The 27239-nt window shown below is 39.3% G+C and overlaps 2 protein-coding genes and 1 pseudogene across 8 annotated transcripts in view; 2 read left to right on the top strand and 1 right to left on the bottom strand.

Annotated features, from left to right (window-relative positions):
* Nucleotides 1–27239, top strand: part of LOC137245421 (dynein light chain Tctex-type protein 2B) — an 83841-nt gene that overhangs the window by 31632 nt on the left and 24970 nt on the right. The gene's annotated exons all lie outside the window — the stretch shown is intronic.
* The window catches only part of Tsp42Eq (Tetraspanin 42Eq), a 152580-nt gene that overhangs the window by 5926 nt on the left and 119415 nt on the right, over nucleotides 1–27239 (bottom strand). The window contains exons 1-4 of one of the 7 annotated variants that reach the window (XM_067776060.1): nucleotides 23823–23890; nucleotides 23648–23762; nucleotides 18472–18645; nucleotides 15504–15653 (exon numbers count right to left, since the gene is read on the bottom strand). In XM_067776060.1, the coding sequence (XP_067632161.1) occupies nucleotides 15504–15653; nucleotides 18472–18645; nucleotides 23648–23707 (384 nt within the window). In that variant the 5' untranslated portion in view covers nucleotides 23708–23762; nucleotides 23823–23890. Of the gene's footprint in view, nucleotides 1–15503; nucleotides 15654–18471; nucleotides 18646–23647; nucleotides 23906–24288; nucleotides 24390–25791; nucleotides 25874–27239 lie in introns of those variants that run through there. The other 6 variants (XM_067776058.1, XM_067776064.1, XM_067776061.1 and 3 more) reach the window with 6 other exon arrangements.
* LOC137243699 (uncharacterized) lies at nucleotides 17555–18240 on the top strand (annotated as a pseudogene).

Consider the following 27239-nt stretch of genomic DNA (forward strand, 5'->3'; position numbering starts at 1 on the left):
ATTGAATAAATAAAAATGAATATTTAACTTTCACTTTAACTTTAATATTCGCTTTAACTTTAATATTCGCTTTAACTTTAACTTTATTTTTAACTTTAACTTTAACTTCAACTTTAACTTTACCTTTATTTTTAACTTTAACTTTCACTTTTACTTTAACTTTAACTTTATTTTCAACTTTAACTTTAACATTCACTTTAACTTTAACTTTATTTTTAACTTTAACTTTCACTTTAACTTTAACATTCACTTTCACTTTAACTTTAACATTCACTTTAACTTTAACTTGAACTTTATTTTCAACTTTAACTTTAACATTCACTTTAACTTTAACTTTATTTTTAACTTTAACTTTAACTTTATTTTCAACTTTAACTTTAACATTCACTTTAACTTTAACATTCACTTTAACTTTATTTTCAACTTTAACTTTAACATTCATTTTAACTTTAACTTTCACTTTAACTTTAACTTTATTTTCAACTTTAACTTTAACATTCACTTTAACTTTATTTTTAACTTTAACTTTAACTTTATTTTCAACTTTACCTTTAACATTCACTTTAACTTTAACTTTAACTTTATTTTTAACTTTAACTTTCACTTTAAATTTAACATTCACTTTAACTTTAACATTCACTTTAACTTTTACTTTAACTTTATTTTCAACTTTAACTTTAACATTCACTTTAACTTTAACCTTAACTTTATTTTTAACTTTAACTTTCACTTTAACTTTAACATTCACTTTCACTTTAACTTTATTTTCAACTTTAACTTTAACATTCACTTTAACTTTAACCTTAACTTTATTTTTAACCTCAACTTTAACTTTATTTTTAACTTTAACTTTAGCTTTAACTTTAACTTTAACTTTAACTTTATTTTTATACTCAGTTGAGCAGAGCTCACAGAGTATATTAAGTTTGATTGGATAACGGTTGGTTGTACATACATAAAGGAATCGAGATAGATATAGACTTCCATATATCAAAATAATCAGGATCGAAAAAAAATTTGATTGAGCCATGTCCGTCCGTCCGTCCGTCCGTTAACACGATAACTTGAGTAAATTTTGAGATATCTTGATGAAATTTGGGATGTAGGTTCCTGAGCACTCATCTCAGATCGCTATTTAAAATGAACGATATCGGACTATAACCACGCCCACTTTTTCGATATCGAAAATTTCGAAAAACCGAAAAAGTGCGATAATTCATTACAAAAGACCGATAAAGCGACGAAACTCGGCAGATGAGTTGAACTTATGATGCAGAATAGAAAATTAGTAAAATTTTTGACAATGGGCGTGGCACCGCCCACTTTTAAAAGAAGGTAATTATAATTTTGCAAGCTGTAATTTGGCAGTCGTTGAAGATATCATGATGAAATTTGGCAGGAACGTTACTCCTACTACTATATGTACGCTTAATAAAAATTAGCAAAATCGGAGCAGGACTACGCCCACTTTTACAAAAAAAAATTTTTAAAGTAAAATTTTAACAAAAAATTTAATATCTTTACAGTATATAAGTAAATTATGTCAACATTCAACTCCAGTAATGATATGGTGCAACAAAATACAAAAATAAAAGAAAATTTCAAAATGGGCGTGGCTCCGCCCTTTTTCATTTAATTTGTCTAGGATACTTTTAACGCCATAAGTCGAACAAAAATTAACGAATCCTTTTGAAATTTGGTAGGGGCATAGATTTTATGATGTTAACTATCTTCTGTGAAAAAGGGCGAAATCGGTTCATGCCACGCCCAGTTTTTATACACAGTCGTTCGTCTGTCCTTCCGCATGGCCGTTAACACGATAACTTGAGCAAAAATCGACATATCTTTAACGAACTTAGTTCACGTACTTACTTGAACTCACTTTATCTTGGTATGAAAAATGAACGAAATCCGACAATGACCACGCCCACTTTTTCGATATCGAAAATTACAAAAAATGAAAAAATGCCATAATTCTATACCAAATACGAAAAAAGGGATGAAACATGGTGAGGTAATTGGATTGGTTTATTGACGCGAAATATAACTTTAGAAAAAACTTTATAAAATGGTTGTGACACCTACAATATTAAGTAGAAGAAAATGAAAAAGGTCTGCAGGGCGAAATAAAAAACTCCTAAAATCTTGGCAGGTATTACATATATAAATAAATTAGCGGTATCCAACAGATGATGTTCTGGGTCACCCTGGTCCACATTTTGGTCGATATCTGGAAAACGCCTTCACATATACAACTACCACCACTCCCTTTTAAAACTCTCATTAATACCTTTAATTTGGTACCCATATCGTACAAACACATTCTAGAGTCACCCCTGGTCCACCTTTATTGCGATACCTCGAAAAGGCGTTCACCTATAGAACTAAGGCCCCTCCCTTTTAAAATACTCATTAACACCTTTTGTTTGATACCCATATTGCACAAACGAATTCTAGAGTCACCCCTGGTCCACCTTTATGGCGGTATCTCGAAACGGCGTCCACCTATGGAACTAGGGATTACTCCCTTTTAAAATACTCATTAACACCTTTCTTTTGATACCCATATTGTACAAACAAATTCTAGGGTCACCCCTGCTCCACCTTTATGGCGATATCTCGAAACGGCGTCCACCTATGGAACTAACGATTACTCCCTTTTAAAATACTCATTAACACCTTTCTTTTGATACCGATATTGTACAAACAAATTCTAGGGTCACCCCTGGTCCACCTTTATGGCGATATTTCGAAACGGCATCCACCTATAGAACTAAGGCTCACTCCCTTTTAAAATACTCATTAACACCATTCGTTTGATGCCCATATTGCACAAACGAATTCTAGAGTCACCCCTGGTCCACCTTTATGGTGATATTTCGAAACGGCGTCCACCTATAGAACTAAGGCCCACTCCCTTTTAAAATACTCATTAACACCATTCGTTTGATGCCCATATTGTACAAACAAATTCTAGGGTCACCCCTGGTCCACCTTTGTGGCGATATCTCGAAACGGCGTCCACCTATGGAACTAAGGATTACTCCCTTTTAAAATACTCATTAATACCTTTCTTTTGATACCCATATTGTACAAACAAATTCTAGGGTCACCTCTGGTCCACCTTTATGGCGATATCTCGAAACGGCGTCCACCTATGGAACTAAGAATTACTCCCTTTTAAAATACTCATTAACACCTATCATTTGATACCCATATCGTACAAACGCATTCTAGAGTCACCCCTGGTCCACCTTTATGGTGATATTTCGAAACGGCGTCCACCTATAGAACTAAGGCCCACTCCCTTTTAAAACCCTCATTAATACCTTTAATTTGATACCCATATCGTACAAACAAATTCTAGGGTCACACCTGGTACACCTTTATGGCGATATCTCGAAACGGCGTCCACCTGTGGAACTAAGCATCACTCCCTTTTAAAATACTCATTAACACCTTTCTTTTTATACCCATATTGTACAAACAAATTCTAGGGTCACCCCTGGTCCACCTTTATGGCGATATCTCGAAACGGCGTCCACCTATGGAACTAAGGATTACTCCCTTTTAAAATACTCATTAACACCTTTCATTTGATACCCATATCGTACAAACGCATTCTAGAGTCAACCCTGATCCACCTTTATGGCTATATCCCTAAATGGCGTCCACCTATATAACTATGGCCCACTCCCTCATAAAATACTCTTTAATGCCTTTCATTTGATACACATGTCATACAAACACATTCCAGGGTTTTCCTCGGTTCATTTTCCTACATGGTTATTTTCCCTTATGTTGTCACCATATCTCTCAACTGAGTATGTAATGTTCGGTTACACCCGAACTTAACCTTCCTTACTTGTTAACTTTAACTTTCACTTTAACTTTAACTTTATTTTTAACTTTAACTTTAACATTCACTTTAACTTTAACTTTCCCGCGGGGGTATCGGTCCCCTACCGGGCGCCTCCTCAGGTGGTGGATAGAGGAACGCTTCCCACAAGACGGGAGGTACTGAGTGAATTAAGTACTCAGGGCGAACCAAAACGAGCAATCCAGTGGAAAAATGGGAATGTGTTGCTCTAAGGGCAACACATCCCAAAGTTCCGGTGGAAGGGCGATAGGATGCCGCCCTAAAATACCCCATCAAGCATCCACAGGATCGAGACCAGTAAGATCCTGTTGACCAAAACTGGAAATATGATTATGAACTGATTGCTACGGGCTGGCGATGACGATAGGCTACTACCTTAATAAGCAAGGGTGACACCTTGCCGAAACGGCTGGTAGGTTAATATCGGCATCGTCTCCGTCTCGTTAAAACCTTGGCAGGTCTTCAAGTACGTTCGAAGCACGTCGCCATTAAGTTGGTGGTGCAGGCTCAGTTGAGACGACTCCTGACTAACGCTGTATTCTGGCTCTGAACACAGACTCCCATAAGGACCTGTGTCAACCCACGCGTGGCCTCCCTGCTTCTGCAAAGATAACCACGGGAATTGAAGACGGCGACTGCACATCGTGCGGAGATAGCGGCTTGAAGCGGAGACCCAATAGAACAAATGACCAACAAAATAAAAACAACAAAGGAAGATAAAAGTAGAGAAAGCGAGAAAGAAAGGGGCGATGAAGCGGTGTTCAAGAAGAGCACTAAAGTGTTGAGATCGCCGGTTTTAACAACCCCCGCTAAAGCGACCTTGTCGGTAATGCCCACACAAGGCACCGAATCGGCGGAAAAGACAAAGGCAGCGAAAGCACAGCTGCGCAATAACCCCAGCCAGTCAACACCTGCTACTGCAAGGGAAAAAGCGTCGGTCAGCTCACCCAATGTCGTTGCACAGCGCGCTGTTGGGAAGGAGAAACGTGCGACTCCGCCAAGAGGCTCACTCTCCTACACAAGCCTCGAAGGGAAGAGCCAAGACGAACTGCTGGAGTACGCGGTATCAGTGCTGCGCGAGATGCAGGAAACCGCTCTCAAGCAGAAGACCGTGTCCAAGGACATAAAAACCGGTATGGCTCTTCTCGAGGAAGCGTTAAGCTGCATGGGATCGTTAAGGGCCCAAAAGGTAGATGAGAGCAGAGAATCGGGCCGAAAAACAAGAGGGCACGAACGAGCTCAGATTCCCACTCGGAGGACTTGGAAGCCAAAAAGAAACGAGATGAAAGAACAAATACGCTTTCACAAGGTGAGTCTTGGTCCAATGTAGCGCGCCGGAGGCTGAAACAGCGGGCCCAGCCAACCAAGCAGGCAACCCCCGTCCAAGCTCCTAAAGCTCAAAAACGGGCGAGAAAGAGGAGACAAGCAGCAACTTTCGTGGTAAAACCTGTGGAAGGCAAAAGCTATGCCCAGGTACTAGGGGCCATACGCGGCCAGATCCGCCCTAATGACACAGGTACGGTGGTACGGTCAGTACGAAAAACCAAATCTGGTAACGTACTGATTGCAACGGCGCGCTGCAGTGACCGGACGGCCTTCAGAGCAGCTATAGGTAGTGCAGTAGGAGAGGTCGGTGAAGCACAACAGCTCTCCAAGCGGATGAAGTTGGAAGTACTTGGCATGGACTGTCTCACAACTGAAACAGAAATCCAAGACGCAATAAGGAGGGAGGTCGGAAAAGAAGAAATCACTAGACCTCTCCGTGTCTCTGTGTTCGCAGCAAACCAAAGAGAACAGAAAATGGCGGTCGTCGAAGTGGACGAGAATATTGGCAACGCCCTACTAAAGAAAGGTAAAATTCCTATCGGATGGATACAGTGCCGAATCAGACAGCGAGCAGAAGTACAACGCTGCTTTAGGTGTCTCGGCTACGGACACCGGAAGGCAGAATGCAAGGGTCCAGACAGGAGTAACGCCTGCTGGAAGTGTGGGCAAAGCGGCCACAAAGCTTCGGCCTGTACCGCAGCTCCAAAATGTTACCTGTGTAATACACAGAAGCTCGATCATGTCCCTGGATCTGGAGCATGCAGCATTTTCAGAGCGGCACTCGCTGTTGCAAAGGCCAAAGTCTCAATTCAATAGTGATTAGTTTTATCCAAGGCAACCTAAACCGGAGCAGACTTGCTGATGAGCTACTACAACAGTTGGTCTTAGACCATAAAGCTAACAGCGTTATCATCAGCGAACCCTATAGAGCCCGAAATGATTGGCATATAGACAACACCGGCACCGCCGCAATCTGGATGACAGATGCAAACGCCAATATTGTGAACCGTGTTGCCGGACAAGGCTACGTCCGCCTAACTACGAATAATACCACAATAGTAAGCTGCTACTTGTCCCCGAATGATCCCATTCAAACGTTCAGGGAGAAGCTTGAACTTATTGAAGACGACCTGAGGGACTTAACTAGTAACCTGGTTGTGGCGGGAGACTTTAACGCAAGAGCCGTCGAATGGGGAATGCCGCAGACTAACACCCGTGGAAGGTTAGTCCTTGAGATGGCAGCCAGGCTCGGTTTGAACGTGCTTAACACTGGTACGACCCCTACATACCGACGGCCAGGCTTTGGATACTCGATCCCCGATGTAACACTAGTGTCAGAAAGCCTGCTGCTGACCGCTGCTGGATGGAGAGTCATAGAGGATCTGACTGGCAGCGATCACAACTACATCACTTTCCACCTAAACGATCCCGGTCAGAGGCAGATTCCGAACGGGCCACGCAGAACAAAAGCATGGGACGCATCCAAGGTCGACTCTGCCACGTTCTCCGCATCAGTACTGGGGGATGCCCGACGGATAATCAACAACTCCAGTCCGACGGAAGAGACGGTTGAAAAGACAATGAGCTGTCTTCGCCACGCTTGCAACCTCTCTATGCCACGGAGGGGAGTGTGGAGGGGTAAAAAGCAGGTATACTGGTGGAATAGCGAAATCGCGGAGCTGCGGAAAATATGCCACAGGATGCGAAGGCTAGCAACTCGCGCGCGCGGCAGGCCTGAGGCTCTAGAAAAGTCGGAAGCGTACAAAGGAGCGAAGAAAGCTCTTAGTGCTGCCATTAAGCAAAGCAAGCTTAAGTGCTGGAAAGCGCTTTGCGAGGAAGTGGATCGAGACCCATGGGGGCAGGGATATAAGATAGTAATGAAGAAGTTCCGTCCGCCAAACCTGCTGATGGACGAGAACCAAATAAGGAACATTGTGGATGGCCTGTTTCCCACCCAACTGCCTAGGGAGGGCGGGTACGTTACCCATGAAGATCGCAACGTGGAACCATTCCAAGAAGAAGAGCTTAAAACTGCCGTGCGAACTATGAAACCTAGGAAAGCATCTGGGCCCGACGGAATACCCGCAGAGGCAATTAGACTAGCTGCAAACGACTGCCCAGAACTTATGTTGCACATGTACAACAAATGTCTCGAAGAAAGAATTTTCCCCACCATATGGAAGACAGCACGACTGGTTCTCATTCCAAAAGGGAAAGGAGATCCCAGCTCTCCATCATCCTACCGTCCCCTATGTATGTGGGACACAGCAGGAAAATTGATGGAGAGTCTCCTGAAGCAACGCCTCACCAGAGCGTTACAGGACGCCGGAGGACTGTCGCCCAGACAGCATGGTTTTCGGAGGGGGCACTCTACAATAGATGCCATAGCAGAAGTTATAGACGCAGTCAAGAAAGCCGAGACAGCGTGCCACAGAGCAAGACCTATAGTGTTGCTGGTCACGCTGGACGTCAAAAACGCTTTTAACTCAGCTATGTGGGAGGACATGCTTGAGGCACTAGAAAGCACTTTCAAAGTACCGCAATATTTGTTAGAAATTTTAAGGGACTACCTAAGAGAGAGGTATCTAATATATGAAAGTACTCACGGTCAAAAAAAGGTAAAAATAACAGGTGGAGCAGCCCAGGGTTCGGTACTAGGTCCTGATCTCTGGAATATAACTTACGACAGTCTTCTTCGATTAGACATGCCAGAAAGCACCTTCCTCGTTGCATTTGCAGACGACGTGGCAGCTGTGATAACAGCACCAAGCTGCGAGCTGGCACAGCTAAAATTAAACCAGGTCATGCGTAATGTAAATAGGTGGATGGCTGAGCACGGTCTTCAGTTAGCAACAGCCAAAACGGAGATCGTCATCCTCACAAAGAGACGTATTCCCACTACCAGGAACATGATGGTTGGGGACCAGCCAATAGCAACACTCGCTTCAACGAAATATCTGGGAGTGAGGTTAGACAGCAAACTCAACTTCTCGGATCACATACGAGGGACCTGCGAAAGAGCTGCGCGCATAATAGCGCAGTTGAGTAGATTAATGGCAAACACAGGTGGCCCAAACCATGCACAAGGAAGTTGCTTGCATCAGCCTCGGATTCTATACTCTTATATGGTGCAGAAATCTGGGCGGACGCAATGAAATACCGGAAGAACCGAGTCGCCCTCACCTCGGTCCAACGCAGAGGGGCGCTGCGAATATCTTCGGCTTACCGCACGGTATCAGCTGAAGCTGTCCTGGTCGTTGCGGGAACCATACCGATATATCTTCTCGTTGAGGAAAGAAAAACAATATATGACAACGGATCGCAAGCAAGTAGAGCTGCTGTTGCCATGCAGGCGCGAGAAGAATCGATCCGACGTTGGCAAGATCAGTGGAGCAACAGCATCGTAGGAAAGTGGACTAGGGAACTAATCCCTGAACTTGATCCATGGTTGAAGCGACCGCACGGAGAGGTAGACTTTTACCTGACCCAGTTTCTAACGGGACATGGTTACTTCCGCAAATACCTACACAGAATGGGTAAGGTTGATAGCCCGAGCTGTTTGTACTGTGGGGAAATATACGATGTACGCCACACCTTCTTCGAATGCAGGCACTTCTCCCATCAGCGAAGAAGGGTAGAAGAGGTACTTGGCGACCTATCCCCGGGCAGTGTCATCAATAACATGACCTGTCGAAGAGACAGATGGGATACGGTCAGCACATATGTGAGGCATATACTTACCAGTAAACGAGAAGACGGATGCCTAGCCCATTAGCGTGAGAGTAGCCATAGAGCTCACGTAGCGCGCACCCGTACCCGAAGTAATGCTAAACGCGGTCCCAGGTACGGGGATTTGCGCGGGCCGTGGGAGGTTAGGTTTTAGTGGGTAGGCCTTCATGGAAGAAGGGAGTCCTACACTCGGAGAGTCTCGCAGTGAGGCTTAAATATCCCGGTCAGTGCATAAAGCATTTCCTCCTTCCACGAGACAAAAAAAAAAAAAAAAAAAAAAAACTTTAACTTTAACTTTAACTTTATTTTTAACTTTAACTTTAACATTCACTTTCACTTTAACTTTAACATTCACTTTAACTTTAACTTTAACTTTATTTTCAACTTTAACTTTAACATTCACTTTAACTTTACCTTTAACTTTAACTTTATTTTTAACTTTAACTTTCACTTTAACTTTAACTTTATTTTTAACTTTAACTTTAACATTCACTTTCACTTTAACTTTAACATTCACTTTAACTTTAACTTTAACTTTATTTTCAACTTTAACTTTAACATTCACTTTAACTTTACCTTTAACTTTAACTTTATTTTTAACTTAAACTTTCACTTTAACTTTAACTTTAACTTTATTTTCAACTTTAACTTTAACATTCACTTTAACTTTAACTTTATTTTTAACTTTAACTTTAACTTTAACTTTAACTTTAACTTTAACTTTATTTTTAACTTTAACTTTAACTTTAACTTTAAGATTCACTTTAACTTTAACTTTATTTTCAACTTTAACTTTAACTTTAACTTTAAGATTCACTTTAACTTTAACTTTATTTTCAACTTTAACTTTAACTTTCACTTTAACTTTAACTTTATTTTTAACTTTAACTTCAACTTTAAATTTAACTTTAACTTTATTTTTAACTTTAACTTTAATTTTCACTTTAACTTTAACATTCACTTTAACTTTAACTTTAACTTTATTTTCAACTTTAACTTTAACATTCACTTTAACTTTAACTTTAACTTTAACTGTAACTTTAACTTTAAATTTAACTTTAACCTTAACTTAAACTTAAATTTTAACTTTAACTTTAACTTTGATTTTAACTTGAACTTTAACTTTAACCTTAACTTTAACTTTAACTTTAAATTTGACTTTAACTTGAACTTTCATTTTAACTTTATTTTTAACTTTAACTTTAACTTTCGCTTTAACTTTAACATTCACTTTAACTTTAACTTTTACTTTAACTTTAACTTTAACTTTCATTTTAACTTTATTTTTAACTTTAACTTTCGCTTTAACTTTAACTTTAACTTTAACTTTAACCTTAACTTTAACTTTAACTTTGACTTTAACTTTAACTTTGACTTTAACTTTAACTTTTACTTTAACCTTAACTTTAACTTAACTTAATTCCGATCGGATGGATACAGTGCCGAATCAGACAGCGAGCAGAAGTACAACGCTGCTTTAGGTGTCTCGGCTACGGACACCGGAAGGCAGAATGCAAGGGTCCAGACAGGAGTAACGCCTGCTGGAAGTGTGGGCAAAGCGGCCACAAAGCTTCGGCCTGTACCGCAGCTCCAAAATGTTACCTGTGTAATACACAGAAGCTCGATCATGTCCCTGGATCTGGAGCATGCAGCATTTTCAGAGCGGCACTCGCTGTTGCAAAGGCCAAAGTCTCAATTCAATAGTGATTAGTTTTATCCAAGGCAACCTAAACCGGAGCAGACTTGCTGATGAGCTACTACAACAGTTGGTCTTAGACCATAAAGCTAACAGCGTTATCATCAGCGAACCCTATAGAGCCCGAAATGATTGGCATATAGACAACACCGGCACCGCCTCAATCTGGATGACAGATGCAAACGCCAATATTGTGAACCGTGTTGCCGGACAAGGCTACGTCCGCCTAACTACGAATAATACCACAATAGTAAGCTGCTACTTGTCCCCGAATGATCCCATTCAAACGTTCAGGGAGAAGCTTGAACTTATTGAAGACGACCTGAGGGACTTAACTAGTAACCTGGTTGTGGCGGGAGACTTTAACGCAAGAGCACTCGAATGGGGAATGCCGCAGACTAACACCCGTGGAAGGTTAGTCCTTGAGATGGCAGCCAGGCTCGGTTTGAACGTGCTTAACACTGGTAGGACCCCTACATACCTACGGCCAGGCTTTGGATACTCGATCCCCGATGTAACACTAGTGTCAGAAAGCCTGCTGCTGACCGCTGCTGGACGGAGAGTCATAGAGGATCTGACTGGCAGCGATCACAACTACATCACTTTCCACCTAAACGATCCCGGTCAGAGGCAGATTCCGAACGGGCCACGCAGAACAAAAGCATGGGACGCATCCAAGGTCGACTCTGCCACGTTCTCCGCATCAGTACTGGGGGATGCCCGACGGATAATCAACAACTCCAGTCCGACGGAAGAGACGGTTGAAAAGACAATGAGCTGTCTTCGCCACGCTTGCAACCTCTCTATGCCACGGAGGGGAGTGTGGAGGGGTAAAAAGCAGGTATACTGGTGGAATAGCGAAATCGCGGAGCTGCGGAAAATGCCACAGGATGCGAAGGCTAGCAACTCGCGCGCGCGGCAGGCCTGAGGCTCTAGAAAAGTCGGAAGCGTACAAAGGAGCGAAGAAAGCTCTTAGTGCTGCCATTAAGCAAAGCAAGCTTAAGTGCTGGAAAGCGCTTTGCGAGGAAGTGGATCGAGACCCATGGGGGCAGGGATATAAGATAGTAATGAAGAAGTTCCGTCCGCCAAACCAGCTGATGGACGAGAACCAAATAAGGAACATTGTGGATGGCCTGTTTCCCACCCAACTGCCTAGGGAGGGCGGGTACGTTACCCATGAAGATCGCAACGTGGAACCATTCCAAGAAGAAGAGCTTAAAACTGCCGTGCGAACTATGAAACCTAGGAAAGCATCTGGGCCCGACGGAATACCCGCGGAGGCAATTAGACTAGCTGCAAACGACTGCCCAGAACTTATGTTGCACATGTACAACAAATGTCTCGAAGAAAGAATTTTCCCCACCATATGGAAGACAGCACGACTGGTTCTCATTCCAAAAGGGAAAGGAGATCCCAACTCTCCATCATCCTACCGTCCCCTATGTATGTTGGACACAGCAGGGAAATTGATGGAGAGTCTCCTGAAGCAACGCCTCACCAGAGCGTTACAGGACGCCGGAGGACTGTCGCCCAGACAGCATGGTTTTCGGAGGGGCACTCTACAATAGATGCCATAGCAGAAGTTATAGACGCAGTCAAGAAAGCCGAGACAGCGTGCCACAGAGCAAGACCTATAGTGTTGCTGGTCACGCTGGACGTCAAAAACGCTTTTAACTCAGCTAGGTGGGAGGACATGCTTGAGGCACTAGAAAGCACTTTCAAAGTACCGCAATATTTGTTAGAAATTTTAAGGGACTACCTAAGAGAGAGGTATCTAATATATGAAAGTACTCACGGTCAAAAAAAGGTAAAAATAACAGGTGGAGCAGCCCAGGGTTCGGTACTAGGTCCCGATCTCTGGAATATAACTTACGACAGTCTTCTTCGATTAGACATGCCAGAAAGCACCTTCCTCGTTGCATTTGCAGACGACGTGGCAGCTCTGATAACAGCACCAAGCTGCGAGCTGGCACAGCTAAAATTAAACCAGGTCATGCGTAATGTAAATAGGTGGATGGCTGAGCACGGTCTCCAGTTAGCAGCAGCCAAAACGGAGATCGTCATCCTCACAAAGAGACGTATTCCCACTACCAGGAACATGATGGTTGGGGACCAGCCAATAGAAACACTCGCTTCAACGAAATATCTGGGAGTGAGGTTAGACAGCAAACTCAACTTCTCGGATCACATACGAGGGACCTGCGAAAGAGCTGCGCGCATAATAGCGCAGTTGAGTAGATTAATGGCAAACACAGGTGGCCCAAAGCCATGCACAAGGAAGTTGCTTGCATCAGCCTCGGATTCTATACTCTTATATGGTGCAGAAATCTGGGCGGACGCAATGAAATACCGGAAGAACCGAGTCGCCCTCACCTCGGTCCAACGCAGAGGGGCGCTGCGAATATCTTCGGCTTACCGCACGGTATCAGCTGAAGCTGTCCTGGTCGTTGCGGGAACCATACCGATATATCTTCTCGTTGAGGAAAGAAAAACAATATATGACAACGGATCGCAAGCAAGTAGAGCTGCTGTTGCCATGCAGGCGCGAGAAGAATCGATCCGACGTTGGCAAGATCAGTGGAGCAACAGCATCGTAGGAAAGTGGACTAGGGAACTAATCCCTGAACTTGATCCATGGTTGAAGCGACCGCACGGAGAGGTAGACTTTTACCTGACCCAGTTTCTAACGGGACATGGTTACTTCCGCAAATACCTACACAGAATGGGTAAGGTTGATAGCCCGAGCTGTCTGTACTGTGGGGAAATAGACGATGTACGCCACACCTTCTTCGAATGCAGGCACTTCTCCCATCAGCGAAGGAGGGTAGAAGAGGTACTTGGCGACCTATCCCCGGGCAGTGTCATTAATAACATGACCTGTCGAAGAGACAGATGGGATACGGTCAGCACATATGTGAGGCATATACTTACCAGTAAACGAGAAGACGGATGCCTAGCCCATTAGCGTGAGAGTAGCCATAGAGCTCACGTAGCGCGCACCCGTACCCGAAGTAATGCTAAACGCGGTCCCAGGTACGGGGATTTGCGCGGGCCGTGGGAGGTTAGGTTTTAGTGGGTAGGCCTTCATGGAAGAAGGGAGTCCTACACTCGGAGAGTCTCGCAGTGAGGCTTAAATATCTTTAAATTTAACTTTAACTTTAATTTTAACTTTAACTTTCGCTTTAACTTTAACTTTATGATCCGGGGTGGGCGTGAGCACCTGCTAACAAACCAACCTAATGTAAACGCACGCAAGTCATTTTCTGTCATGCAAATACAACTTGTATGAGAGCAACTCAAATTGGATTTGCTGCGTGAAAACCTAACTCGATTTCCAATTTTTGTTCTGCGTGACATTTAGATTTGACGTTTGCACACATGCTTTACATTGTCGCAACGCATGCTTATTTGGGTTCGGCCAAAAAACGCCGGTTGTTTGCGTGCGCTAAAAAAACGCAGTGCGGTTTTATTAGGTTGGCTTGTAAGCGGCCATATATTTATACGATAAGCGATAGCATAATGGCTACTTCGTGAAAATCAACGACAGCTCTTTTAAGCTGGAGACATTGGTGCTTTATCGGTAACCGTATCGGTAACCTTATAACAGCTGATTCGACCAACCTTATGAGAATCAATGCAATCGATTATTGGTGCCGCTAAGGTCGTAACCGTATCGTAGCCAACCAATTGGGTTTTGGTTTACCGTCGTAACGATAAACAGCTGATTACGTTAGGGATACGGATACAGCGATACGACATACGGCACCAATGACTCCGGCTTTAGTTTGATCATAGTGTACAAGTACAAGTGTGTTGACTTCTTTCTGACAGGCACTCGCTTAAGTGAGCATAACGGGAAAGTCTGGGCTGCCATTGTTGTTTCTGCTGAAAACGGTCAATTATGGTTCTGTGCAGAGTCGTAAAAGATAGAAAAAGGGTTTATGTAGTCACAAAAGTGTTGCTCCTTTTCCACAACATTTTAATTTTATATCAATTTCCGCGGAAATATATGCAACTATTTCATCTGTAAATACTACAAAGTTTTATTTAATTATCAAATGCAACTTAGCTTGAAATACTCTTACGTACCAAAAATGCAACTCTAGACCTGAGATTTGCATCAGGTGAGCGAGGCTGTTTGTAGTTTTGACGTTTATCGATTAGTTGACACACTTGTATAGGTACACTATGAGTTTGATGTCGATGGTCGTACGGTGAGGAAGTGTCGCACGCGCGCTTAAAACAGAGTACCAAAGAGTGCGTGTGACACATGCTCAACGTTCAAGCATTGAAATCATAGTGTACCTATACTTGTACTTGTACACTATGATTGAAATCAAACTAAATAAATAATTGATTTTGCTTTCGTGCTCGCTACGCGTTCGTGTTTACTAACACATTCTCAATTTGGTAACCGTGTAAATGTGTGCCCACCGCTGTTTATGATAGAGATCCAATTTTATGTATTTGGCCTGTTGCTAACACCGAACCTTTACGAACATTTTCGAACCTTTTCGAGCTTTTTGGATCTTTTTTGACAAATATCCGTTACGGTTTTTTTTGATTTAGTCGCCAAGCCCGCGATAAAATCTATGCAATAGCTTAATAAATAAATAAATAACCAATTTACTGGGTATTTACCATTTGGGTATTTACCACTTTCCCATCTCTACCAATTAAGTAAGTAGAAGGACATGCTCAAGTTGGAATTGTGTTAAAATCGCATCTGTAGCCGGGATAGGTAATTTTGGCATTTTTCGTTAAGTTTTTTTTTGCTAATATACAAAATAAATATACGGAAGGTAAGCCCTAATTCTACTTATGATCATAAAGCTCAATCTCATTTTAATTAAATGATTACATTTTACTTACCCTAATTTGATAATTATTCATGCTTTCATCACTCATTTGACGATTCCAAGCATTTTGTATTGTTTCTGCGGCGAGATTATGAAAGTTGATTGGTAGTAAAAATATCACAGCGATTTGTGCACCCAACAGTAGCAACAAGAATATGGCATACTTGAAAAATGTTTTGAAAACCATGTTTTTTTTAGCTAAAAACTATTAAAAGGGTATTCTCAAACTAACCCTATTTTTTTCTGAAATAAGCGACCGATTTTTTTTACGTTTTAACCTTAGAACCGTGAGTTGGGCACTCAGTGCCCATATTAGGTTTTGATGTTGAATTACTGGGGACCGGGAAGTCTTATTAAATTTCTTTTTGGCAGACTGATAAATTGTAGATTTCTTTATGGTGTTTTAAAATTTCAGGTGTATAACTGTTAAAATAAAATAGTAACGGCATTTCATATGGTTGGTTCTCTGTACGTGAATTGGGGCACTCAGTGCCCATAATATTTATTCATATATTTTGTATGGAAACATATAAATTTTTAACGGATTTTGGAGGATATTCTGCATTTTTATCAGTTCTGCCTAAAAGTTTCAAGTGAACAGTTTGATTACATATTTTATAAAAATTTTGTTTGAAATGAGTGAGCAATTAGCAGTTTATTTGGCAAACCTACGCCGTGAATTGACTGAAGAAGAAGAGGAAAATCTTGCAAATTATTTCAATGAGCACGAAAACGATGATGATGATGGTGGAAACGACCCTACATTTGAAGGCGATGATGAACCAATACCCAGCGACCAGTCTGACTTTGGAGACGAAAATGCACCGCCCATTCCAAACCCACGTTTTGAAGAATATGACCACGAGGAAGCACCGCTAGATATGGATCCCGCTGAAAACGTATCTTTTTCAAGTTCCGCTATTGGGAGAAATCGTGGAGAAAAATATTGTGGCCAAGGAAGCAACGACCGAACTGTATGGTGGTCAATGCCAATTCAAACTGAAGAACGGCGAACAGAACTGGCATTGGAAATGCGCAGACAATCAATGTCCATATGCACGGAAAGATTTGAGTCAAAAAGGGACGCATTCATACGTGTTTTCCCAGTGTCTCTTGTTGAAGGTATTGCTCTTGAAAGGAATAGGAAAGCTAAAAGAGTAATTGAAGCCAATATGCGTCAAGCAGTTCCAAAAAAATTAAGATATTGGCAGGACACGAATGTTAATAAAATATATGCTTTTATTGCAATAATTTTATACGCCGGTGCTGAAAAAGCAAACTTAGTTCAATCCAAGGATCTTTTTCACAAAATGAACATGCCCTTTTATAGAGCAGTGATGTCATTGTATCGATTTGAGCAATTGTGCTGCTTTTTATGCTTTGACGATTCCAGGACTCGCGCTGAGAGATTACGGCACGATAAGTTGGCGCCTATTCGTCATGTATGGACATTTTTCTTGGAGAATTTGACGACGCCCTACATTCCATGTAAGGAATTGACAATTGATGAGCAGTTACTTTCAACAAGAAACCGATGCAGTTTCCGCCAATATATTCCATCTCAGACTGGAAAATATGGCATAAAAATATTTTGGCTTGTTGACGCAAAAACCAATTATCCCGTTTCAGGTGAGGTATATTTGGGTTCACAGCCTAATGAACAGAGGTCTACTGGCATCGCGCGCAGTCTCGTAATGCGACTCAGTAATCGCTATTTGGATAAGGGTGTAAATATCACGATGGACAACCTTTTCACAAGCTACGACTTGGCAGAGGAATTGCTTGCACGGAATACGACCTTGGTGGGCACAATAAGAGGAAATAAGCCCCAATTGCCAAAGCTTTTTACATCTTCTGAAGAAGCAAAAAAAAAGGGGTACATTTGAATCAGTGTTTTGCTTTTCAAATTCAATACAATTGGTAAGCTTTACATCACATTCAAAGAAAAACGTCCTACTATTTTCAACAGCCCATGCCAGTGAAGAAGTGAATCCTGTGACAAAAAAACCACAAGTAATACATGACTATAATGAGCATAAAGGAGGAGTCGATACTTTTGATAAAATGCTACGCGGATTCAGAGGCAAAAGAAAAACAAACCGCTGGCGCATGGCATTGTTTTATAATATGCTGGACGTTGCTGCACTTGCTGCACTCAGGCTTTTTGAGCATAGTAACCCTACATGGAACATCCATAAGTCTGAAAAGCGCAAAATATTTTTGAAAGACTTGGCAATGGAGCTAGCACAGAAACAATTGCACAATCGATCCAAAACAAAAATTAATTCTGCAAATAAAATTGCAATGGATTTGATAGATTTTAAAATAGTTCCTTCCGTATCGAGATCGCGTCCAACAGTACAGGTAAGTTCTCCGAGCTTATATAATTTAAAAATAATTTCATTATTTTTCTTTCCCAGGTAAACACTTTGAAACGACGGTGTGGAACCTGCAGAACTGCTAAAGTCGACAACAAAACAACGGCAATTTGCGACCATTGTCTTACTCCGACCTGCACCAAACACTAGTTAAGGACTTGCGAAAAGTGTTACTTCGAAAAATACAATGCCGAAGCTGATACGCACTCAGATATTGGTGAAGACGAGGACAATATTCCAACAACGTCAACAGCAAGTCACAACGCATCAAAAAGACAGCAGAGAACTTCACCCATTCGAGAGGTCCAAAACTTAAACTTTATAAGATTTTTACTTTTATATATTAAAAAATATCTGTTTATAATAAAATAAATATGTTTCATTGAATTATATAAATAAATAAACGAAATATTGGCTTTTTCATAAAACAACCTTAAAAAAAGCTTAAATTTTCATACAAAATACATTACTGGGCACTGAGTGCCCAAGACACGAGATTAGGTTGTATGGCCATGTCACGGTTCTAAGGTTAAAAATACATGTTACAAGCCCAGTTTGAGGATATCCCTTATGTCTTCCTTATGGTATCTTACTTATACTTACAAAAAAAATAGTACGCGGTGATTCACGTATTGTCCCGCAACAACCCACTATTGTCGTAGTGAAAAGTAACCCACCTAACACAATACCCATAACGCATGGTACCTTGATGGAGTCGCTGGCATTAAATTGTATTAAGGAATATGCACTGGCTGATATCATGAAAGCTCCTGCTATCTAATCATTTTCGATTTTTCGGTATGCAGTTGTGCATGTGTCATGAAATGAAAAAAAAAAAACAACAATAGAACAATTATTATTATCTAATATTTATTATTTATTGAGTAATGCTAGCAATATTGGGAAACCAAAAGCGTGCTCGCGGATTTGCGTACAGTTTGGAATATTTCGTTTCAATCTCAAAATATTTGTTTTAAACAAGGATGGTCTAAGTTTGAAGAAAATTAAAAAGTTAAGGAAAGAATTTTCAGAGGACTTTTCACAGGCGGATCACGACCTAGATATTATTATCCTTTTTAAAGTTTTCAACATTAATATTTTTACCGAGCAAAGCGCGGTACCCCGATCACAAGAAAACGTTTAAAAACTTTTTTTTTATTTTCCTTTTGTAATACCTATATGACACTATATATTTTCTTGCATATTTTCTTAAATTTTTCGTCGTTTTACATTCTAATACCTCTTCCAAAATACGAAACAAGAAAAATACAATAAGGGTATTCAAAATTTTGTGACTCAATGTTGGAAACTTTGCTATAGCGAATGAACGTTTCGGATCGTGAAAAAGTTTTTCATTTTCGATTTCTTCTTTGCATACTTTGTTTTAAGAGTTGTTGATTTGCTATTTAAAATTGAAAAAATAAACTACGGTTTTTGATGTTGCGTATTTGCCATGACCTAACAAATGCATTGCTGTATATTTTGTTAGTGTATTGTAAAAATATGCTACACAAGTTTGCAATGCAATGATGCTGGACCATTTGCACAAAATCCTGAACTCCCTTAATAAGGCAATTTTTTCATAATTTCTTCTGGCAAATGAAAATTTTTCTTGTATAAGGTCTACACACGATAAGTCTGACTCGCGAGTCAGCTGTGCACGTGTTAACTCGCCGACAAAATCGAATTCATTTTGATCTTAACGGGCCAGCCAGAGTAGGTTTGCACGGCTGACAACATTTTTTTGACAAATGCAGCCATCTTGCTCCCAACTTGAATTGACATCCATTAACCCTGTTGTTTCTTTGCAAACTCATGAAAATTATTAAGTAGTAGAAACAGGGGGCAAAAAATTTACAATTTCAAATAAGATTTGAAAAGCATAATTCATTAATATTATTATGTTTTGATTTTATGGTAATAAAATAATAACTACTTGACTAGATTTACCTCCGAAGAGGTTAAGGGCGAGCTTTTGTTTTGTTCTTTTGATTTGTGTCGTGGTACTTTTTAAATTTCCCTACAAATTAGTGGAACGGGACCTATATATTCTATGCCAACTCCACACGCCAGATGAGTTTTCACTAAGAGGCTATTAATGGCAGAAATACATTCGGAGTATTTGCCTAGTCACTGTCGAGGGGCAACACCGCTTGGCAATTTTTTTCTAAGTTTTTGGTGTTTTTTTGGACCATCGGTGTGGTTTTCGGAGCATGCTGCCATCACAGCACTGCAGCCTAGAGCAACGGTCGACTGCTAATACGCGTCCAAAAATATCGGGAGCTGGCAATGTTCACGTGGTTGCTGTATACAGTATAAACAATTCTGGGGTGCTGTATTTCGGTATATTTTTTTATACCTTTCATGAAAATGAAATGGTATATTAATTTCGTCACGAAACCGAAAATTGTAAGTCCTTAAAGGAAAATAGATAGACCCACCATTAAGTATACCGAAATAATCAGGTTGAAGAGCTGAGTTGATTTAGCCATGTCCGTCTGTCCGTCTGTCCGTCTGTCTGTTTGTATGCAAACTAGTCCCTCAATTTTTGAGATATCTTGATAAAATTTGGTGAGCAGGTGTATTTGGGTGTCCGATTAGACATTGTCGGAACCGACCGGATCGGACCACTATAGCATATATCCTCCATACAACCGATTTTTCAGAAAAAGAGGATTTTTGTAATATCTTACCCAATTTAACAGATTGAAGCTTCAAACTTCACCATATACTTTCGTATATTGCACATATTGTTGCCTGAAAAAATTTATGAGATCGGTCGTATATATAGTATATATCCCCCACAACCGATTGTTCAGATAAGGAACTTTTCGTAATTACTGCCCTATTTTAAGAGCTAGAGGCTTCAAATTTCAGCGAATGCTTACGTATATAGCATATATTGTTGTCTGAAAAAATCATAAAGATCGGTGGTATATATAGTATATATATGGTGGTATATATAGTATATATATATAGTATATATATATAGTATATATATATATATTTTCGCAAATTTTAGCCCCATTTTAACAGCTAGAAGCTTCAAATTTCACCGAATATTTACTTATATAGCATATATTGTTGTCTGAAAAAATCATAGAGATCGGTTGTATATATAGTATATATCTCATACAACCGATTGTTCAGATAAGAAACTTTTCGCAATTTCTACCCTATTTTAACAGCTATAAGCATAGCATATATTGTTGTCTGCAAAAATCATAGAGATCGGTTGTATATATAGTATATATCTCATACAACCGATTGTTCAGATAAGAAACTTTTCGCAATTTCTACCCAATTTTAACAGCTATAAGCTTCAAATTTCACTGATTGCTTACGTATATAGCATATATTGTTGTCTGAAAAAATCATAGAGATCGGTTGTATATATAGTATATATCTCATACAACCGATTGTTCAGATAAGAAACTTTTCGCAATTTCTACCCCATTTTAACAGCTAGAAGCTTCAAATTTCACCAACTGCTTACGTGTATAGCATATATTGATGTCTGAAAAAATCATTGAGATCGGTGGTATACATAGTATATATCTCATACAACCGATTGTTCAGATAAGAAACTTTGCGCAATTTCTGCCCCGTTTTAACAGTTAGAAGCTTCAAATTTCACAAAATGCTTTCGTATATAGCATATATTGTTGTCTGAAAAAATCATAGAGATCGGTGGTATATATATTATATACTTCATATAAACTGTCATATTGACCCCTTTTTTACGGCTAGAAGCTTCAAGATTCATCAAATTTCATCAAATAGTTACGTTTACGTCATATATTTTTGAAATACGTGATTCGTAGCCATAGTTTTTACATGCAGACCACAAAAAACGTGAAGCATTGCATCCTCACACAGATTCCCTACCTATTTTTTATTTTAAATTTATCTTAAAAATCGTTTAGATATGTTCAAATTTCACCAAATGCGTACGTGTATAGCATATATTGTTGTCTGAGAAAATCATAGATACCGGTTGTATATATAGTATATATCCCATACAACCGATTGTTCAGATAAGAAACTTTGCGCAATTTCTTCCCCATTTTAACAGTTATAAGCTTCAAATTTCACCGATTGCTTACGTATATAGTATGTATTGTTGTGTCAAAAAATCACAGAGGTCGGTGATATATATAATATATATATGATGGTATATATAGTATATATATATAGTATATATATATTTTTTTTACGATTTCGGCCCCATTTTAACAGCTAGAAGCTTCAAATTTCACCAACTGCTTACGTGTATAGCATATATTGATGTCTGAAAAAAATCATTGAGATCGGTGGTACACATAGTATATATCTCATACAACCGATTGTTCAGATAAGAAACTTTGCGCAATTTCTGCCCCGTTTTAACAGTTAGAAGCTTCAAATTTCACAAAATGCTTACGTATATAGCATATATTGTTGTCTAAAAAAATCATAGAGATCGGTGATATATATATTATATACTTCATATAAACTGTCATTTTGACCCCTTTTTTACGGCTAGAATCTTCAAAATTCATCAAATTTCATCAAATAGTTACGTTTTCGTCATATATTTTTGAAATACGTGATTCGTAGTCATAGTTTTTACACGCAGACCACAAAAAACCTGAAACTTTGCATCCTCACACAAAGTACCTACCTGTTTTTTATTTTATATTTATCTTAAAAATCGTTAAGGTATGTAGATCTGTTCACTATATATTTCTTATCTTATACATCCGATTATTCGGAGATTACGAACGGGATAAGATTATTGTTCAGCCCCATTCATGAAAGGTATGAAGTCTTCGGCACAGCCGAAGACAGTCCCGTTCTTACTTGTTTTTATGTATATTTGTGGCGCTAATTCAGAACTATGTTCAGACATAATGTTCGGCATTATTTTGGTGTTATTTCGGGACTTCTACGAAGTAATTCCGGAACTGTTTTAAGAATAACTAGGCTGTTTCGTGACAATTTCGGCGCTGGTTTTGGGAACTATTTCAGAGTGATTCAAGGGTAAATTGGCACTTTTTCTGAATTGTTTTAGAGAGCTTTGCAATACCCCCCTCGGGATGACTTTGGAGATAATTAAATTTGTGAACATTTTATGATACATGACGAGACTATACGGCATTACTTTCAAATTTATTTGGAGCTTGTTCAAGACTTTATTTCAGTACTGTTTTGTGATGATTTCAGAGCATGCTTTTCTTTTCCACTGAGCTTTCACATCTGCGTATGAAATCAAATCATACCACCTTATCTGTATAACATAATGTTCCGAAGAAGAATCTGTGACTTGCAGCACTTTTTTAAAACTTGAAACTTTCAAACACCCCCGGTTTAAAACTTTTGGGTTTGTTTTAAAACCAGGTGTGTACACAAGTTTCTGTTTTTAGATTTTTAAAACTTTTTGGTATTGTTTTTAACCTAGAAATGGCTACAAGTTTCTATTTCGAGATTTGTGAAACTTTTTTTTTCTTAACCAGTAAGTGACTATAAGTTTCTCTTTTTGGATTTTGAGACTTTTTTGGTTTTATTTAAAATAATTTTAAGATTTAAATTTATTGTTAAGACAAGTTTTAAATTGAAATCGATGAAAATTAAAAAAACATAGTAGTAAGTTGAGAGGTTTTCATTTTAGTAGACACATTTTTCCAAAAGTGCATAAACCGAAGAATGGTTTAAAATTTAGACTCAGGTTTCTAACCGTGTAAATAAACAAACTCAATGCTAAAGTGGATCAAAAAGTGACCAATTGATAATTACTCACGCAACAAATTATATCCATTAGAAAAGCCAACAACTTTAATGTAGACGTTGCACAAGACATCTTGATCTAAATCAGATGGAGCTAATTAGGTTAACTTCTTTCGCGCTTTTTCAATATATTTGAACATATGCACTATATTTGCTATTTATGTGCTCATTTCGCTTTATAAACTACAATTGTTTATTTATTGTCTCACTTTAATCGCTTTTAAAAATTCACTCGAAGTTTGTGGCTGGATTTACATCTACTTTACACAGTTGTTAATAATCTACTAAATAACATTAAAAATCGGAAAGTATGGTTCTACATAAATATGTATGGCACTTTTATCATAAATGGCACTTGTTCGAACAGTTAGTGCTTTTGAAAAGGCTTAACTCGAAATCGCGTATAAGTTATCGTTCGCGTTACTGATAAGACAAGCATGAGATAACATAAACTAAATATGAAAGCTCAAAGATTGTTAGAGAAATGTTTATTGTATTTAATTTGTAGAAACTATAGGAAAAATAGTGAGTTTGCAAGCTAAGCAGAAACAAGGAAAAAAGAAAATAAAATAATAACAATTCTCAATATTTGGGGTAATTTTATTTCCCTGTTATGGTAAAAAGTGGTTTACACTTTTCGTACGACCATCTCACCTTGCATGCCTTTTCTTCAAAAATATGCGTACAAAAATTATTTTTTCGGAGTAAGCAATGCCTCCTAATGTGAAGCAAAACCATGCTAATTTGACACGGATCTAAAATAAAATAATTAAAAAAAAAACAAATTTTTAAGTTAAACGGTTTTAATGAAAACAATACTTACATTAAGTAATAATATTACTAAAAGCTAGAAAATACTTATGTAGGTCCTAGGTACTAGTCATCACACTCCTCATCAAACTAGGGCGTTGATCCGACAATTAAATAAAAGCGTTAGACGCGTCAACTTATATTCAGGGCCGCATTAACAAGTAGGCAGAATAGACAGTTGCCTGGGCCCCCCCAATTTAGAGGGCCCCCGAAAAATGAAAAAGACTTTTAAAATTTTCTTACAAACATAAAATTCTAATAGTGAAAGAAAAATATAATCAGAATTGAAAATAATTTTTACTCAAATAAATAAAACTCAATTGACCGCATTCAAAAGGCAACGACCGACGAACTAAACAAGGTTCCTAAAAAGGATATTTCCGACTCATTTGACAAATTGTATTAGCGTGAAAAAAGTGTATCGAAGTGAAGGAGAGTATATAGAATAATAAAAAAGAATTATCTCAAAATGTACACTGATGGTTTTTATTTTGGTAAATTTCGGTTATTTTTTGAAAGAGAGTGTGTAGAAGCCTTCAACTCTATTTTGACTGCTACGCGTTCAGTGTGTAAGTCATTGCAAAGTGAAAAAGCAGATTTGAAAACGTGTGCTTTTTTGCACGGATCGTTAGAAGAGAGTTTAGTTTCATTCCGTGAAAAGTTCAATGATTTCGAGGAAAAAACAAAACAATTATTAACTGGTGTACGTTATACAAAAATCGTAAAACGTACTCGTCGTAGAAAAACAAAAAAAACAACCTAATGACGGAAATGCTCCAGTAGTAGAATTTTCGCCTCGCGATGATTTTAAGACAAAAGATTTCCTCGAAATCATCGACAATCTTCACAGTGAAAGTATATGGACGTTTCAGAAAGATTTGCATTTCTCATCAACTTTTCTCTACGAAGCTATAAATAACTGAGTTATTTTTTATTCTAGACTTGGAAAAATGTTTCATTGAAATGAAACAATTCCAAAGTTACGTGAACCCCAGATACACTGATGCAAAAAAAAACTCATAGTAATGTGTATAAGATTCTAATGGAAGATCAATTAGCCGATGTATTTCCCAACACAGAAATAGCTCTTCGGATTTTGTTAACATTAATGATCACAAATTGTTCTGCCGAATGATCCTTCTCGCAATTAAAAAGAATGAAAGCTGCTGAAAGAGCTTCAACCAGATAAGTACGACTCGAGATATTAGGTATACTTTGCATTGAGTCAGATTTATTGAACAAAATCGATATTGATGATATAATTGATGAATTTGCCGAAAACAAATGTAGATAATGACATGTTTAAAATGTAGATAATAATTTTATTGATATTATTACATTACTTACTTAATTGGCGCTTAACCGTCTAAACGGTTATGGCCGTCCAACAAGGCGTGCCAGTCGCTCCTTCGTTCCGCCAACCGGCGCCAATTGGTCACACCAAGGGTGTTTAAATCGTTTTCCACCTGGTCCATCCAACGGAGTGGGGACCGCCCTCTACCTCTGCTTCCATAGGCGGCTTCCGATAGAAAGTCTTTCTTGGCCGGAGCATCATCTTTCATTCGCATAACATGGCCTAGCCAGCGCAGCTGCTGCGTTTTAATTCGCTGGACTATGTGGATGTCTGCGTATAGCTCGTACAGCTCATCATTAAATCTTCTTCGGTACTCGTCATCGCCAACGCGTAGAGGTTCATAAATCTTTCGAAGAACTTTTCTCTCGAACACTCCCAAAGCCGCTTCAACTGCTGTTGTAATGGTCCATGCCTCTGCCCCATATAGCAGGACGGGTACGATAAGTGACTTGTAGAGTATGATTTTCGTTCGCCGAAAGAGGACTTTACTTTTCAATTGCCTACCTAGTCCAAAGTAGCATTTATTGGCAAGATTGATTCTTCGCTGGATTTCAGTGCTGATGTTATTGCTAGTGTTGATGCTGGTTCCCAAATAAACGAAGTCTTTTATTACTTCGAAATTATGGCTGGCAACAATAGCGTGGTTGCCAAGGCGCGTATGCGCTGACTCTTTGCTTATTACATTAAAATTTTTATGAAACATATAATCTTGTATTTTTTAATCGAAAAAAGAGAACGGACGTGAAAAAAGGGCCCCAAAATGACGTTTGCCTAAGGCCCCGTTGAGGGTTAATCCGGCCCTGCTTCTATTGATAGTCATAAGTAAGACCAACAGAACCTTAATCAGGTTATGCTACGGCTCACATTTTTAGCAAACAGATTTCACTATTCCTTAGATGTTTTGTAGGGTATGTATAGACGTTAATTCAGACAGATGTTTAGTTGCCAAAACTAAAGCGCAAGTAATTCGGCGTAAGACCCTACGAAAAAACTTCTCCGAAGAGGAATTAACATTTGTTCGAGACTTCGTTGTTGCAATAAAACTTTTGACTGACCAACAAATAGTTGGAGATATAATTTGCAATCACCCTAGTAAATCAGATAGTTTTCCGCTGACTGAACCTGTGTGGGTGTCAGTAGGTCAGATTAAGTTGAACTGGTGGGTCCATGAAGCTCTTCCATAGGCCGAATGTGTTCGTGGTGTTACCAGAACTTTTTTAACGACTAAACGGAAAACCCCATCGAGGTATCAGGACTATGTTACAAAATAACTTGAAAAATACTAAAAGTTTTCGTGGACTTAGCTTAAATGCCGCCTCGACGCCTGGCAATTCTGCCGCCCTAGTGGAGTCTTAACTTCGCGAGCGCAGGACATAAAAACACAAAACGTGCCTATCAATCCGTATCTCACATCTGCCGTTACTGCCGAGACCTAACTTAT

The sequence above is a fragment of the Eurosta solidaginis genome, chromosome 3 (genome assembly GCF_040869045.1).
Source record: "Eurosta solidaginis isolate ZX-2024a chromosome 3, ASM4086904v1, whole genome shotgun sequence".
In the NCBI taxonomy this organism is placed as follows: Eukaryota; Metazoa; Arthropoda; class Insecta; order Diptera; family Tephritidae; genus Eurosta; species Eurosta solidaginis.